Source organism: Trichomonas vaginalis, chromosome IV (genome assembly GCF_026262505.1).
Source record: "Trichomonas vaginalis G3 chromosome IV, whole genome shotgun sequence".
NCBI classification, from domain to species: Eukaryota; Parabasalia; order Trichomonadida; family Trichomonadidae; genus Trichomonas; species Trichomonas vaginalis.
This window is the reverse complement of record NC_067206.1, coordinates 34,576,037-34,593,470: the sequence shown is the minus strand read 5'-3', so window position 1 is coordinate 34,593,470 and position 17,434 is coordinate 34,576,037. Positions and strand designations below refer to the sequence as shown.

Genomic DNA, 17,434 nt, shown 5'->3' with positions numbered 1-17,434 from the left:
TCCTTTAAGGGAATTTGAGGTGACAAACTAATTCACAAGCAAATCATGCATAATCTGCTGAATAAAAGAGATTTCTAAACTGATATTCAAAATACGCTTTTAGATGAGCAGTTTAGTTTAAGTTTTACTAACCAAATCATGTAGAATTTGAAAACATTCTCAAGATATAAAAAATAGTTTTATATGTAAAAAATATGAATTATTATATTTTAAAATAATAATAAAATTACTCTTTATTATATTTAGTATGCATTAGAAGTTGGTTCAAGTAAAATGAGATCATTCTGGAGCATATCTCCCTTTGTAGACAATGTTCTGCCGTATTCGCCGAGGATTGTTTCCTTCTCATTGAGAGCGAATTTAACGTAATCATTATCAAACTCAGCCTGGAACATGATATTTGCGTTCACAACTGGTGATCTTCCCTGGTGCATCATTCTCAAGCAGTCCTCGACATCTCTTGAATTGACCTTCTCCTTTGTCTTCTCATCGATCTCATACTCCAAGTCGAACTGCTTCTTGAGAGTCTTGATCTCAACAGCGTCGTAGTACTGATTTGCTGTGAGCAAGTAAGAACAGAGTGACATGAGTTTGAGGTCTCTCTCGAACAATCTTGGGTCTGGAATGTATCTCTCGATCTCGTACTTGAGTGTTTCTCTTGCGAGCTGCCACTCACCACGCTTGCATCTCTCGATTGCCACTGCGATCTTGTCCAAGATACTTTCTGGGCATGCGGTGATTCCGACCTTCTTCTGGAGCTCCTTATGTGTCTTTCCGTTGATGAGGAGAACCTGGTCGTCGTAGTTGAATGTTGTGAGAGCAGGGATATCGAGCATCATTGCACTGATGTAATGATAAGCTTCGAGTGCTGCTGGATCGATGTTGAGCCATGGAGCGTAAATTCTTGGGTGCTGGCCGAGAATTGCGTTGGAAGCAACTGGATTCTTCGTGAAGCCTTTGAGAGAGTTGTAGGCTGTTCTGTAGTCGCCTGTCATGAAGGCTGCGATGCCGATCTCTGCGAATGCTCTGTTGTTCAAGATGCGGACGAAAGGTAACTCCGGTGGAATGTCTGGAAGGACACCGACCAACTGCTGGGCCTGTCTTGGATGGCCATTGTATGCAAGATGGATCGCGTAGTAGAGAGAAGCTCTGACCTTAAGGGAGAGTGTTGTATTGGCATCGAACATTCCTTCGTCTTCGGAAAGTTTGAGTAAAATGGAACGAAGAAGTTCACGTGGTGTACGGGCGCGAAGACCTTCCTTTTGGTTTGTTTCTTCTGCAGCGACTTCGGCGGCAGACATCCTTGCGCGTCTGGCGATACGATCTTCGAAGGAAGGAGCGAGTTCGTGGTAGCAATTTTCGAGCATGATGATTTGAAGGCGGATAACGAAAGCGTACTTCTTGTCTGCTTCAAGGAGATCGCAGAATCTTGTAAGAGATGTATTGAACTCTGCCTGGAGCTGGTGGAGCTGATTTGTCTCCGGATTGAATGTAGTTCTTGGATCAACAGACCTGGCCCAGAAATCGCGGGAAAGGCGCTCGAAGAGTGGGGTCAACATCTCTGCTTCTTCTGGCTTTCTGAACTTTGGTAAGATATTGAGGACAAGACGCCAGTCTGTGAGAGGAATAGCCTTCTCGGATGATCCCTGCATGATCGTAAAGCAGATTTCGAGCTGGATATCGTTCTTGAGTTTCTCATCTTCGACACGATGCAAAAGAATGGAAAGACGCTCTGTATCTGTGATAACTTTACCCTTGGAACGAGACAATTTGTCCTTGTCAAGCTCTTCACGGGCTGTTTGGTCTGTAATAACTTCATTCTTTGAAGCCATAAGACGCTGCTCAATCATCTCGGCATAATCAACTTCGGACTTATTGTTGTTCTTCCTCTTCTCCTTCTTGTCGTCCTTGTCTTCATCGTCATCGGAATTCTTTTCTTCATTGTCATCATCTGACTTAATGAACCACTTTCCTGGACCTTCGTCGGCATCAGCATCATCCTCGAAATCATCGTCATCATCCTGCTGGAATTCATCCTCTTCTTCCTCTTCATCTTGGAAATTCTCTGGATGTTCAGCGAATTCATTCAATTTGTCTTGGAATGGTACGACAAACTTTTCGAGTTCCTGTGCGAAACGACGAAGATCTTTGTTATCTGGAAGTAAATCCTTAACTTGCTGCTGAATATCAGAAGCGCCGCGGATGAAAAAGTTTGGATAGCCATGCTGCTTGATAGCTTTCTGTGACTTGCTATGTAATTTCATAAGTGATTGGAATTCTTCGAATGATGTCTTGAAGTTAGCATATGTAAGTTCATCAAGAACCTTGTTGATTGCGAACTCTAATTCCGCCCAACGTTTTTGCTTTTCTGACCGAACCACGCGCTTTTCACTTGATTTCCAGGAATCATCAAAGAATTTAGCAACATTCGATTTTTGCTTATTTTCTTTTGCTTCTTCCTGATTTTCCTCTTTTTCCTCTAATTCCTCCTCTTCCTTCTGTTGTTGTTGCTCCTCTTCCTCGTCATAATCTGAGCTTGAGGCTACAAAGAAACGTGATGCCATATTTTTTTTTCTTATTAGACCAAAACCTCTCAATTTTAGTTTTAGGACAAAATTTTTATTTTTAATAGTAATGCTTGCAATCATTGTATAATAAAGATCATATATTTTTGAAAGAATTTCATTTTCGAAAAATTATCCCACTCCATTTCTGCTCCCAGAAAAAGTGACATTTCTATAGTTGGCTTCAGATTTTCAATCATTGTTAAAGCTTTTTCATGAAATCATGATAATTACATATTGATCATATGGATTCATGTTTATATCAAATAGTGTCTTCTTTAGATCAGAAGTTTTTTAAAATTTCTATTTCAAAGCATTCTATTCTTTACTTCTAACTTAAGTTAGATTGTTAATTTGTACCAATATATTTAAATTTATCTTTATTAGCTCAAGATCTATGATTGTCTCAGATTTTCTTTTGAGTTTGTTTATTCTACAGTATATATTAAGATGCCATAAATTCATAAATATTGAAATATTGATTTCTTTTTAAGTTTCATTTTAGTCAAAGATAAGAAGAAAAACTTTTGGCAACTTAAAATGCATATTAAAGCTAATCAAATGGAGATAATGGTACCAGAAAGATCATATGCAATAATCTTCAAACCAGTAGCCCAAGGAATCATTATTGGACATTAAGTCAATAATCAACGTTTTTATATATATATATCAAATTCTTCATCTGTTGAAAGAGAAGGAAAATTGATTAAATATTTCAATATTTCATCTTCATTAATTCCAAATTAAAAATTTTTAAAAATCGTTTGAGCAACAAGATGAAAATAAGCCATTTATCTTTCACAATCTCTCTATGTGTATTGAAACACTTGACAAACTCTTTATTAAAAGTAATAATATACTCAAAAAATAAATTAATCAAAATTTGTATTAAGTTGATCCGACTAACCATTGGCACAAATCCATTGGATTCAAATTTGGAATAATTTAGAATGTTTTTTGCATATAAGGTAGGTAAAATCACTCGTAACACAAAATTTTGACAGTAACACTCTCAAATTTGAGGACTTTACGTGTTGTAAAGTGTTTACAAATGTAAAGTTTATTTATTTTGAAATCGGCAAAATTTACAGGCGCTCCCGCCCGTAACGATGCAAAATTGAGAGTGTTACGAACGGTAGTTTTAGCAGCGATTAACTTTTAACCTACCTTAATAAATAATTTCAAGGATTGTAATATTGATAGTTGCATATCCCTATAATACATTTTTTATACAAAATACAATGAAAAGTTGGAATTGAGATTGCCTGAATCTGATTTTGCATGTTGACAAATTGTCAAATGACATTCCTTTGTCATTTGACATTTGTTGACTTTTATGAAATGTTGTATATTTCTAGTAGTTTATTAAAGAAAATGAATATTCAATTAATTGATAGAAAATTTGAATGTGAATTGAAATCGAAATCATTATGTTTTTTGCTATTACTTCTCTTGGAATCTCCAAGATTTTACCATACAAAAGATTGCCTGATCATAGATTCTTCCCAATAGATGGACCATTCCGAAAACGGAACTGCCAGATGCTACCAAGAATCAAGGAAGATGAAAATGGCTGGTGGAAGAAGATCAGAAGGCACCTTGGTGCAGGCGCCATCATGTATGGCATCCCATTCCAAGAAGCCGAAGAAAATGGCCCATTCAGACCAATGCCAATCCATCCACCACCATATTTCCAGGAAGATGAAAATGGCTGGTGGAAGAAGATCAGAAGGCACCTTGGTGCAGGCGCCATCATGTATGGCATCCCATTCCAAGAAGCCGAAGAAAATGGCCCATTCAGACCAATGCCAATCCATCCACCACCATATTTCCAGGAAGATGAAAATGGCTGGTGGAAGAAGATCAGAAGACACCTTGGTGCAGGTGGCATCATGTATGGCATCCCATTCCAAGTAGCCGAAGAAAGCAACATGGGCCCCCCTCTTGAGTGTTGGCATACACTTTACAGAAGAAGGAAAGAGTGAGAACTTTAAAACGCGAGTAAATAATTTATTTACCTATTTGTTGCTCCCTGTTCCGTTAAATTTGTATTTGATCTTTAAATAGTCTCGAGAAATTAAATTCGTCATATAACCTCATTATATATAATGTTGATAAAGAGTCAACATAGCGAGTCCGTCAATGTTATTTCTGCATTCTATATTCCTCCAAAGTTCTTTCAATTACAATGAAAAGGAGGAAAAAATTAAAAAGAATTGAGTTATTTAGTCTGTAATATTGATAATATAAATAGAGTATGTTACATAAATAAAACAATCTACGCATGGACAGTTTGAATAATATCTCTGTTTGAAGATCAATATTATGGATAAGACTCGGTGTCTAATATTTGAGGATAGATCTATGCGTGTTACCATCAAAGCGGAGATCAATAATTAATTTAACATCACTAATAATTGTTTTAAAGTCATATTATGAAGAAATTTAAAACGATATAATTGCCGATATATTAAATTCATCATGTTTTTAAAACAACTGGGTATTTTATTTTTTAATTATAAATTCCAAAGCAAACGAAACAATATTAAAATTGAAAATTGTCTGCAAATAAAAGAATCAATTATATACTCTTTATTACTTCAAGGCTAAAAAATAGAGCTTTATCAAAATAAACATCATGAGTAACTCTCGAATCAAATATCTCATTTTATATTTAATTTCTGGCTTCAATAACTACTCCGGTATATATTGATGAAGATATAAGCCCTATAAGTCTTTAATTCAATATTTTTATTACATTTTAACTGTTCAAAACTTAAAATAATGGTGAAACATGGAGTTGTGAAGAAATAAATTAATGAAGGTCTACACCCTAGAATATCATTCTTTGAGATCAAGTTCAATTTATGGGCAATCATTGATACTAATACTAGTCTTCTTCCGATTCAAAACTACTAAGATATCAACATATAATTTAGTAAAAAAATTAAAAAAAATTAAAAACCTAATAATCTTTATTTTAATTATCAGGAATAATTAAACTGTCATCCTTTGGCAGTTTCCAAGGCATTGGACCGTCTGGTGGTGGAGTATAGTTATAGCCATCAGTTCCCTGCTCTCATTCTTGGCGTGGTCTATCAACTCTTGTCTGTCTTGGAGCAATGCCATCATATTCATCTGTATCGGCATTTGTATTTGACCTTTGTTTGGATTTAGTACGCTTATAAGAGCCCTTATCTGCATCTGAAGTAGTGGTTGTTGTTGAACTGCCACCACCACCGTAACTTTCCATATTTCCTGTGCTCATTGACTTCTTTCCGCAGAGTTTAGGCATGAAGTGCCAGCTTGGATACACGAAGTAGAGAACGATGATTGCAATGATGAAAATGATGAAGAAAACAAGTGCAATGATTAAGTTTCTTCTAACAGGATCAGAGAATTTTCCGATTGTATGATACCACTTATACATGTCTGGAATTCTCTTTGCAACTGTGTTGCAACTCTCTCTTGTGACAGAATTACCAAATAACTGTACATTTGCGTATTTATCTCCACCAACTGATTCAACTGACTCTCCGTCATATCTTGATAAGAAGTACTTACCATCTGAGCATGCAACGTAAACTCCAAGAACATCATTAGCATCGAAAATTCTTACGTTTTCTGGAATTCTCAAAATTGTTGCTGATGGTTCCTTGTAGAAGATACCGCTTGGAGCATTAACAACTTCGACGTTGTTATAGAGTGTATCTGGAGGAATGAATTCAACATCATCTGGGAGCTGGTAATCATATGGTAAAGCACCGAATGAAGCAATTAATCTTCCTGATCCTTTCTCAATAATCATATGGAAACTGCTTGTGAAACGTGGATTTGTTCCATCGAAAGATACCCAAACATATGGAGCATTGTTGAAAGCCAATGGATCAATGTTGACAACTTCGGAAGAAATCTCGAGATTTGTTACTTTGGAGAAATAGACAAGCTTTGATGGAATTGATTTGACACCCTTTCCAATTTTAAGCTTCTTCAAATTGTTTGTATAAGCAAAGGCCATTGGTTCTAAAATAACGCATGAATCTGGGACAGTAAATGACTTGATATTGGTGTTGCAGAAAGCGCTGTTTCCGACCATCTTCAAGTTTTGAGAAACTTTAACTGATGTCAATGATGTGCAGTTGAAAAATGTTCGATATGGGATGAAATCAACCATTGAAAGATCAACTTCTTCAAGGGATACACAGTTAGCGAAGCAGTATTCACCAATGTCTCTGAGAGTTGAAGGAAGTTTGATGGTTTTCAAGTTGTAACAGTTATAGAAGAAATAATCACCAATGGAAACGAGACTTTTATCTGGGAAGATAATTTCCTCGAGACTGAAAGCAGATATGAATTGATATGGGTGGATATCCTTTAACTTCATAGATTTAATCTCAAGTTTCTTGAGTGATGTTGCGTATTGGAAAGCATACCATCCGATTTCTAAATTAGCATTATTGATGACTAATGTTTCGACATTCTTATTCATTGAGAAAGCGGCGGTAGAAATGATAGTAACTCTTGGATCAAGTGTATACTTCTTATCAGTTAATGTAGGCAAAAGTGCAACTAATGTACTGTCCTTGAGAAGGAAATGGCCTTCTAATTTATAGTATGGATTAGTTGGTGCAATTTCAATTTGAGCATTGGAACAATTGATGAGAATTGATGGATTAAAGTTATTGCATTTTTCTCCAATTGTTACTTTTGTCAATGAATCACAGTGTGCAAATGTGCATGCGGCTGTCCTCAATTTGACAACTGTTACTGATTTGACTTGAGAATTAACGAATGCATAATCATAATCATAGATATTTGTGGTATCAATGTTATCAATTGGGCCTGTGTTAATGAAGGAATATCTATCGATTATTTCTGCAGCAGGAGTAAATGTAACTGATGTGAGGCTTGTGCAGTTAGCAAAGAAGTATGTTGGGATGAAATTAGTATCAACTTGGACGGACTTGATATTGATGCAGCCCTGGAAGCAGCCAATGTTATTTGTGTTCAATGATGTGTTGACTCTGACTTGTGTGATTCCTTCGCAGCCAACAAAAACATATTTGCCAAGTGTCCACTGGCTGTTAACTTCTGATAAATGGATATTTTCGCAGTAGATGAAGGCATAGTCACCAAGAGTGAGTGTTGTACTTGGTAATGTGTAACTGAGTTTTTGGCAATAAGCAAAAGCGGAGTTACCAATTGAGTTCAAATTTGTGCTTATTGTAAGTGTTTCAAGGGACTTGCAATGGAAGAAAGCATAGTCACTAATGGAAACACAGTTAGAAGCAACTACGGATGTAAGGCTGAAGCAGTTCATGGCGAACTCTTTAGGAATTGCTGTCAAGCTTGTCTCAATGGTTTTGAGATTGTATGACTCACTGAAGAAACCGGTTGTGGTATAATAATCATTGTCGAAATTAACATACTTAGGGATGTTAAGGGATTCAACCTGGGTTCCAATGAAAGCTTGCTCTTCAATGGTCAAGTTGTTTCTTGTAACTGAGTCTGGGAATGTTATTGTGGACAATTGGGTATATTTGAATGCGCCATTGCCGATGGTCTTTATCGTCTTCGGGAAAGTGATTGTTGTTATGGCGGAATAGGCGAAAGCATTATCAGCAATTTCAGTAATTTTATCTGAAAATGAAATTTGAGATAATGATTCGCAATAAATGAAAGCGTTCTGGCTGATTACTGTGGCTCCGGAGATGTCAATTGTCGTAAGGCTAGAGGCCATACTTGTGAATCCACTCGGAATAATTTTTAATTTCGGACATACAATTTCCTTTATGTATTGGCATCCTAAAAAGCAGGAAACACCAACTTCTGGTACATATTGGATGTATAATTCGTAAAGCAATTATCATCAATGCTGACAATGTTCGGTGTATTGAACCTAACGGTTTGGATAAATGTATTTCCAGTGAAGAGTGAATGAACAATTATTGCATCATCGCCGGAAATATCAACTTCTTGGATTGTATCGAAGAAACCACGTGTTACTAATTCCTTCTTAGACCATCCATTGCAGGTGATAATTACTGATTTAATATTATTTGATAAAACTTTATCAATTAAATCATTTTCATAATTATAATAATCCTTTTCATTTTCAAGCTTTAATGTTGTGCCATCTATCTTGTAGCCATTGGTCTTGATTGGCTGATTAAGAAGTGCATTGAAAAAAGCTAAAGAACGAAGCATTTTATGGGATTTTGAATATGAAAAAACCGATCAATTGGTGAGCATTGAAACTTTTCAATAGCAATTGAATAGATATGAATTTTGACAATGTCCGTCCGTAATATTATTAAGTACAAATTATACTCGCCGGACAAAACTTTTTTTCGAAATAATGTCAAAAAAAATTGAATTAAATTTGGAGATTGAAAAATTGAGAAAAATAAGATAAGAATAAAATTAAACATATTTCCCAATACCGAATAATATTTCCGAAATCCGGGAAACAATGACCTTTCTGAAATTTTAATCGCATAAAAAGGCTAATTCGTCTCGTAATTATTTATCAATTATTCTATCCCACAGCAATGGAATTGATTTAAATTGTAAAGCTAACATATCTATTCAATTTATTTCAATTTTATATGTTTCGAAACTCGGTCCTGTTTCAATCCCTTTTTAGGAAATCTCCGTATTTAAATAGCTACACTACTAATGGTGATACTCTCACTCTAAATGATCCCTCAGACTTTAGTTCGAAAGTATGGAATATTTATCAAGAAATCCAGACTAAAAACATCCGTAAGGTCATTGTCACTACCGAAACAGGAGGCTACAGTACGGATTCAATTCCTTGGCAACTCGTAGAAGAAGTTGAAATTCAAAGAAAAGCAGATTCAAAATTTGGTATTGATTTCAAAGGTTCCAAGATCCTTAAGAAGGTTAGCCTAGGTATAGGTGTTAAATCCATTACTGGCAATGCATTTTCCAAAACATCTATCTCTGAGATTGACCTTTCATATGTTACATCTATTGATGGTGCTGCCTTTCAATACTGCCCTAACCTTCAAAAACTTGTTCTTCCGAAAGTTCAGACAATTCCTGATTATTTCGCAAGAAGGTGTTCAAATTTGGTGTCTGTTGATATTTCGAGCGCGACAAGCATCAAGTCTAATGCTTTTTACAACTGCATTTCATTATCTGAGATCAAGTTTGCTAGCAACATTAATTCAATTGGTGCATATGCTTTCTCCCTTACAGCTATCACCTCTCTCACCGTCCCTACATCTTTATCTAGGATTAGCTTGTGTGCTTTTGCATATTCCTCCCTTGCAACCGTCACATTCCCTTCATCAACCACAGTAACATTAGAGGCACGTGTCTTTGAAGGAACAAGAATAGAGACCATTGAATTCCCAGCGAATATTAAGTTTGACCTTTCTAATGGTGATGGAATTATCAATGGAACGATAACCCTTACGAAGATCACATTCAACCCAACATCGATTCCAAAATCTTTTGCTAGAAACTGTGTTGCCCTTGAAAGTTTGATAGCTCCTAACGCAAACATAGTTAATGATTATGCTTTCTATAATTGCAAGAAACTGGCCACCCTAACACTTGCTAAGTCCGTCACACAGATTGGCAAGTCTGCATTTGCATATTGTGAGTCTCTTGTCTATGATATCCCACAAAATGATTTGAAGATTGGAGATAATGCTTTCATGTATTGCTCAAATCTGAAGACATCAACTATTCCAGCCAATTGGAAGCTCGGACAATATGTTTTCGTCGGATGCTCCGGTATTCCAAGCCTTGATATCAAAGCAGATCTCACAAACTGCCAAGGTTTGTTCCAAGGCTGCACAGGAATAACATCATTAACCATTGCATCATCAAATGTTCCGATATACTGCTTTGCTAACTGTACTGCTCTGAAAACCGTCACCTTCTTGAAGAACGTTTTTCTTGATGTTGGATCATTTGCTAGCACAGGTCCAATTGAGAACCTTGATCTCACAAAGGCCACTTCTTATTCAATTGCATTCAAGAACTCGCAGATCAAATCAGTCACCATTAGAGGAGATACTTATGGTGAATTAGCATTTTCAGGATGCTGGAATCTTGAAACAATCACATTATCTAAGGATTCAACATGGTTTGATGGTACAATTGCTGTCAATGTTTCTTCATCATTGAAGATTGTCCCACATAAGGAAAACACTGCTTTCACAGTCAAAGATGATATGGTCCAATATGGTTCTGGTTTTTTTGCACTTCTTCCTTCATACAAGAAGTCAACATTCACAGCTCCGGCTGGAATTTTGTATTTCGGAAAGGGCTTCCTTTCAATGACTCCAGCAGTTACTGAAGTCATCATTGATAACAATGGATTAAGAATTGCTCCATATTGTTTCGCTTATGCATATACACTTGAAAAGGTCACAATTAAGAGCCCAATCAACAAATTCCTTCCTTCAGGAGCATTCAGAGGTTGTTATGCATTAGAAGAAGTTTCATTCCCAGACCAAATTTCTCAAATTGGAGATCGTTGATTCTATCAATGCTACAATCTTGAGACAGTCAAGTTCTCAGGAACAATAACAACTATTGGAGCATTTGCTTTCACTGGTTGCTTCGTTCTCTCAAGCTTTGACTATTCTCATGTTGAGCAGATCCCAACAGAATGCTTCAGATACTGCTACCAGTTGAAGAGTGTCTCATTGTCAAAGACATTGAAGAAGATTGATACATACGCTTTCGATAACTCTGGCATTTCATCAGCAGAAGTTCCAGATACATGCTACTGGATTGGAGATTATGCCTTTTCTAACTGCAAGAACTTAAAGACAGTTACAATTGGCACAGGAATCAAAAGACTTCCACCTTACATGCTCGCTTATTCACAAGTCTCTAAATTCAACATTCCAAGTGGTGTTAAATTTATCCATACAAACGCTTTCTCTGGTGCTCCAAAGCTTGACGTTACTTTGGATGAAAAGAACCCATATTTCGTTGCCAAGGACCAAGATATCTACTCAAAGGCAACAAACACTTTGATCTGCACATATGGTGCTCTTCCAGAGTTGTATAAGATCCCAGATGGAATCGAAGTTATTCCTAAGGGAACATTGCAGACAAACATGGAAACTGTCCAGACACCAACAGGTAGCTTCTACACAGGTGTTTCAGCTGCAAGACTCGTCATCCCAGATTCAATGAAGATCATTGATACAACATCTATTTGGCCAATGTTCACAACATGCTACAACGGCAAATACTTCTTGTTCAATGGTGCAACAGTCCATGGTTATGCCGGCGATGCATACTTCAATCCAACACTCTTCGGCGCTAACATTGAGAAAGGTGAATGCACTGATGGAGAGCTTCCACCAGAATACCAATGGATCGCTCGTCTAGGAGCTAGAAGTAACAAAGGATTGGTTATTGCTTTAGTCATTCTCGTGATCTTATTCATCGCTCTTGTCTGCGTTTATCTATTCTTCCCAATCAAACAATCATATGATTCAATTCCAGACAGAAGTGTACAAAATGAAACACTTAACTTAGTTTAATCGCATTTGCGCGGTATTAAATAAAAATCATCCTAATATTATATTGTTAATAACTTTTTTTTAGAAATTAATTTAAGAGATTTCATATAAGTTCTTAACAATGGAAACTTCATCAATACATAGATTCATTTAAATGTATCTATAGACATTGTTGCCAAATTGAACAGAACTAACTAGATTTGGTATATTTCGGATTACATTAAACAAAAAGCCGAAATCAGATCAAAAAAAAGTATAATTTATTTGCAAAATTAACACTGGAAAGTGACAATATTGCTTTCTGATACAAAATACTGATCTTTGAAATTCAATTTTGAATTTTAACTCTCTATCAAAATATAAGCTGCATTTCTTATTAGGATAATCGTGATATCGTTATAATACTTTTCTGAAACTGCAAAGCAAATTTTACGGTTTTTACACGCTGTTTTTGGATAAACTGCATTGGAAATATTATTATTTCTTTTGCTTAAGATCATAGTCTGATAAATCTTTATTTTAATTCAGAAAAATTAATCTGAAATTGTCCTCTAAAATAATGAGTTTTGTTGCAGTTTTATAGAGTCTCAGATTGTTATTTACACAAATATGCGGTATAAATTCATTAGAATTTGATATTTCATCCTGGATTATGTTTCATAGCTTTCTATTGATTAAAAGCATTGAAGACGATTCCGTCTTTCTATGCTTTCGCATATGCAAGCCAAAAACCTAGTTTATCATATGAATATTGAAAGCACAATTAACATCTTAATAAAAACAAAGTGAGTTATTAAAAATAAAGTACTGTTAGGGAAAATATCACTCGCCTCTCTGTAAAAAGATATCTTGACATGAAAATGATGATGTGATTGGAGAAAGTTTGATATATGGGTTAATTTGCTCGCCATTAATGAGATGTATTACTTGAGGCTACAAGAATTACTTATTTATGATAACTTTGAACATTTAATGGCATTTATTCAAATGAATATGAGAAGAGGTAAATTTATCATTTGATTACTGATTAAAAAAATATATTCTCCTGGTATAATTGTATTAAAGTGCTCTAATCTAATCATTCTTTTGGTGACTTCATGCTAAATGACTATCATGATGCTATTTTAAATATACCGTAGGTTGAATAGCCCGAGACCAATTTCAAAGGTCGTGTACCAATAAAAAATTTTGAATCAATTTACACAACGTGCCCATTTTACTCACTCAATATTTGAGAAAATAATTCAATTTTGAGAAGAATGGTCCTCTGCGTTTTGAGTGAGTGACGAAAAAAAATCTCAGAAAAATTGAATGAGTTTTTATGGCCATGAACCAAATTTGTGAAGTTCCCGTTTAAAAAAAAATGCAACCAAGAACACGAATTCCCGAGTTTGCAGAATTAGAAAACTATAAAAATCTTGGGCTATTGACCCAGATGCAACTCGATTTACTCTATCGAAGAGTAAATGGCGAGTCTTATCAACAAATACGGAATGTTTACTCAATTTCAAAGACGACAGTAGCACGCGCAATCATGCGCACTGCTACTTGTCGTTCATGGACAAAAGGTCAGTCAGGGGGTTGTATGACCCTTTTGTCACTACCAGATGAAATGCAGTTCAAAAAACTTGTTCAAGAGATGGCAGACGACTTGAACTGTATTACAACATCAATGGCCATTGCTGTCTGTACGGAATTACAAAATAGGAGATTAAAATTTGCGGCGCGGGTACTAATCGCTGCAAGATGCCCGCATCTTCTAGCAAAGCTCGATGATTACTGCCCATCGCCATCCCGTGGCTGGCTTAATCATATCGCCACAAGATTGTCAATTCGGATTGTGAGCTCCCAAACTATTGATATGCTCCGACGCTCTACCTGTGACGCAAACCATATTCGCCAATTTTTCCTCTCCAAGCATAGATACTTTGCCCGCAGGAAGAAGTTTATTGCGAATATGGACGAGACAATGCTCTATTCCAAACGTCGCTATAAAGTTCTTACTGCTGGCCGGAATCGCCCAGTTCGCGCTGAAAAGTCTCAGCTTCCACATCTTACAGGGGTCTGTACCATCTTTGCAGATGGTACAACTATGAAGCCAATGGTGATACTTCCACAAAAGAAGACCCTTGATGCGGAATTGGAAGATCTGGACGCCTTTTTTGTTCGCTCCGAGAGTGGATGGATGAACAAATACCTTTTTATGGTATACTTATCATGTTCATCTGCAAAAGTACAGGAGAAAAGGTCTCAAATGAATGTGTTTGATGCCCAGGTACCTTTTCTCCTAATTGTAGATGGTCATCCATCCAGGCTCTCTTTCTTGGCCGTTCGCCTCTGAGCGCCTTCAATATCGAGCTTCTTGTTCTCCCAGGCCATACATCTCATATCTTACAACCTCTTGATGTTGGGATTTTTTCTCCCTTGAAGGCCCAATTCAAGAAGTTGTTTGATATGGCGACTATCCGGTACGATCAGCAAGGGCATATGGTGATCATTATGTATGGAACGCCAGAGAACTGCGCTATATCATGGTTCGCAGCTTCCTTGATGCATGTAGTGTGTCTTGCACAGCTACAAACATCGAAAATGCTTTTAAAGCAAACAGGAATCTATCCATTGGATATGAACAAACCTCTTGCTTCCAGATACATTGTAGCAAATGGAGTTCCTCCTGCAAGGCCCAATTTTGTCAACGACAAAGTCCTTACAGATCCAAATGTGATGATGCAAGTCTTCCAAATGGAATATGGACGCCCCATGCAGCAACAGGATTGGTATTTCAATCTGTTTGTGGTATGCAATCTTTTTTGCCCTGGAATGGAGCATATGGCCAGGTTCTTAGTCGTGAGTTACATCTCCTTTATCCTACTGCAGGTGGATTTCAAAAAAATCCAATTAAAATGATATAAAGCTGAGGAGCTCCAGGGTGAAGAGGAATTGATGAAGAAAAGAAGCAGCTGCATAATGGATGAGGAAGCATCTTGATGAAGAGAGGAAGCACCTTGATCAAGAGAGGAAGCCTGATCAAGAGAGGAAGCATCTTGATCAAGAGAGGAAGACTTTGTTGAAGAGAGGAAGCATCTTGATGAAGAGAGGAAGCCTTGATGAAGAGAGGAAGCACCTTGATGAAGAGAGGAAGCACTTGATCAAGAGAGGAAGCACCTTGATGAAGAGAGGAAGCACTTGATGAAGAGAGGAAGCATCTTGATGAAGAGAGGAAACTTTGTTGAAGAGAGGAAGCACTTGATCAAGAGAGGAAGCACCTTGATGAAGAGAGGAAGCACTTGATGAAGAGAGGAAGCATCTTGATGAAGAGAGGAAGTACTTGTTGAAGAGAGGAAGCATCTTGATGAAGAGAGGAAGCACTTGATGAAGAGAGGAAGCACTTGATGAAGAGAGGAAGCATCTTGATGAAGAGAGGAAGTATTTGTTGAAGAGAGGAAGCATCTTGATGAAGAGAGGAAGCACTTGATGAAGAGAGGAAGCACTTGATGAAGAGAGGAAGCACTTGATAGAGAGGAAGTACTTGTTGAAGAGAGGAAGCATCTTGATGAAGAGAGGAAGCACTTGATGAAGAGAGGAAGCACTTGATGAAGAGAGGAAGCACTTGATGAAGAGAGGAAGCACTTGAAGAGAGGAAGCATCTTGATGAAGAGAGGAAGTACTTTGTTGAAGAGAGGAAGCATCTTGATGAAGAGAGGAAGCACTTGATGAAGAGAGGAAGCACTTGATGAAGAGAGGAAGCATCTTGATAGAGAGGAAGTACTTGTTGAAGAGAGGAAGCACTTGATGAAGAGAGGAAGCATCTTGATGAAGAGAGGAAGCACCTTGATGAAGAGAGGAAGCATCTTGATCAAGAGAGGAAGTACTTTGTTGAAGAGAGGAAGCACCTTGATGAAGAGAGGAAGCATCTTGATCAAGAGAGGAAGTACTTTGTTGAAGAGAGGAAGCACTTGATGAAGAGAGGAAGCATCTTGATGAAGAGAGGAAGCACTTGATGAAGAGAGGAAGCACTTGATGAAGAGAGGAAGCATCTTGATCAAGAGAGGAAGTACTTTGTTGAAGAGAGGAAGCACTTGATGAAGAGAGGAAGCACTTGATGAAGAGAGGAAGCACTTGATGAAGAGAGGAAGCACTTGATGAAGAGAGGAAGCATCTTGATGAAGAGAGGAAGCACTTTGTTGAAGAGAGGAAGCACTTGATGAAGAGAGGAAGCATCTTGATGAAGAGAGGAAGTACTTGTTGAAGAGAGGAAACTTTGTTGAAGAGAGGAAGCATCTTGATGAAGAGAGGAAGTACTTTGTTGAAGAGAGGAAGCATCTTGATGAAGAGAGGAAGCACTTGATGAAGAGAGGAAGCATTTGATGAAGAGAGGAAGCATTTGATGAAGAGAGGAAGCACTTGATGAAGAGAGGAAGCACTTGATCAAGAGAGGAAGTACTTTGTTGAAGAGAGGAAGCATCTTGATGAAGAGAGGAAGCACTTGATGAAGAGAGGAAGCACTTGATGAAGAGAGGAAGCACTTGATGAAGAGAGGAAGCATCTTGATGAAGAGAGGAAGCACTTGATGAAGAGAGGAAGCATCTTGATGAAGAGAGGAAGCATCTTGATGAAGAGAGGAAGCACTTGATGAAGAGAGGAAGCATCTTGATGAAGAGAGGAAGCACTTGATGAAGAGAGGAAGTACTTTGTTGAAGAGAGGAAGCATCTTGATGAAGAGAGGAAGCACTTGATGAAGAGAGGAAGCATCTTGATCAAGAGAGGAAGCACTTTGTTGAAGAGAGGAAGCACTTGATGAAGAGAGGAAGCATCTTGATAAGAGAGGAAGCACTTTGATGAAGAGAGGAAGCATCTTGATCAAGAGAGGAAGTACTTTGTTGAAGAGAGGAAGCATCTTGATGAAGAGAGGAAGCACTTGATGAAGAGAGGAAGCACTTGATGAAGAGAGGAAGCACTTGATGAAGAGAGGAAGCACTTGATGAAGAGAGGAAGCACTTGATGAAGAGAGGAAGCATCTTGATGAAGAGAGGAAGCATCTTGATGAAGAGAGGAAGTACTTTGTTGAAGAGAGGAAGCTTGTGAAGAGAGGAAGTACTTTGTTGAAGAGAGGAAGCATCTTGATGAAGAGAGGAAGCACTTGATGAAGAGAGGAAGCACTTGATGAAGAGAGGAAGCACTTGATGAAGAGAGGAAGCATCTTGATAGAGAGGAAGCACCTTGATGAAGAGAGGAAGCATCTTGATGAAGAGAGGAAGCATCTTGATGAAGAGAGGAAGCACCTTGATGAAGAGAGGAAGCATCTTGATGAAGAGAGGAAGCACCTTGATGAAGAGAGGAAGTACTTTGTTG

At 37.4% G+C, this 17,434-nt stretch overlaps 7 protein-coding genes across 7 annotated transcripts; 3 read left to right on the top strand and 4 right to left on the bottom strand.

Moving 5' to 3' along the window:
* Positions 1 to 207: 207 nt before the first annotated feature.
* TVAGG3_0221140 (eukaryotic translation initiation factor 3 subunit C) lies at positions 208 to 2,577 on the bottom strand (the record flags this gene model as incomplete). The annotated part of the gene is made up of 1 exon (XM_001322724.2): positions 243 to 2,564. One exon carries the CDS (start codon positions 2,562 to 2,564, stop codon positions 243 to 245), a length of 2,322 nt encoding a protein of 773 aa, XP_001322759.1.
* A 1,417-nt stretch (positions 2,578 to 3,994) lies between these two features.
* Positions 3,995 to 4,549, top strand: TVAGG3_0221130 (uncharacterized protein; the record flags this gene model as incomplete). Its single annotated transcript, XM_001322725.1, has 1 exon — positions 3,995 to 4,549. The coding sequence occupies one exon, from the start codon at positions 3,995 to 3,997 to the stop codon at positions 4,547 to 4,549; it is 555 nt and encodes a 184-aa protein (XP_001322760.1).
* Positions 4,550 to 5,643: 1,094 nt separating this feature from the next.
* On the bottom strand, positions 5,644 to 8,304 carry TVAGG3_0221120 (antigen BSP-related family; the record flags this gene model as incomplete). Its single annotated transcript, XM_001322726.1, has 1 exon — positions 5,644 to 8,304. One exon carries the CDS (start codon positions 8,302 to 8,304, stop codon positions 5,644 to 5,646), a length of 2,661 nt encoding a protein of 886 aa, XP_001322761.1.
* Positions 8,305 to 8,369: 65 nt separating this feature from the next.
* On the bottom strand, positions 8,370 to 8,771 carry TVAGG3_0221110 (uncharacterized protein; the record flags this gene model as incomplete). The annotated part of the gene is made up of 1 exon (XM_001322727.1): positions 8,370 to 8,771. The coding sequence occupies one exon, from the start codon at positions 8,769 to 8,771 to the stop codon at positions 8,370 to 8,372; it is 402 nt and encodes a 133-aa protein (XP_001322762.1).
* A 401-nt stretch (positions 8,772 to 9,172) lies between these two features.
* TVAGG3_0221100 (leucine-rich repeats (6 copies)-containing protein) lies at positions 9,173 to 11,083 on the top strand (the record flags this gene model as incomplete). Its single annotated transcript, XM_001322728.2, has 1 exon — positions 9,173 to 11,083. The coding sequence occupies one exon, from the start codon at positions 9,173 to 9,175 to the stop codon at positions 11,081 to 11,083; it is 1,911 nt and encodes a 636-aa protein (XP_001322763.2).
* A 336-nt stretch (positions 11,084 to 11,419) lies between these two features.
* Positions 11,420 to 11,760, top strand: TVAGG3_0221090 (leucine-rich repeats (6 copies)-containing protein; the record flags this gene model as incomplete). The annotated part of the gene is made up of 1 exon (XM_001322729.2): positions 11,420 to 11,760. A coding segment is annotated over one exon (341 nt), but the record flags the coding sequence as incomplete, so codon positions are not given.
* A 3,370-nt stretch (positions 11,761 to 15,130) lies between these two features.
* On the bottom strand, positions 15,131 to 16,405 carry TVAGG3_0221080 (SLEI family protein family; the record flags this gene model as incomplete). The annotated part of the gene is made up of 1 exon (XM_051226969.1): positions 15,131 to 16,405. One exon carries the CDS (start codon positions 16,403 to 16,405, stop codon positions 15,131 to 15,133), a length of 1,275 nt encoding a protein of 424 aa, XP_051111955.1.
* Between the last annotated feature and the right edge of the window lie 1,029 nt (positions 16,406 to 17,434).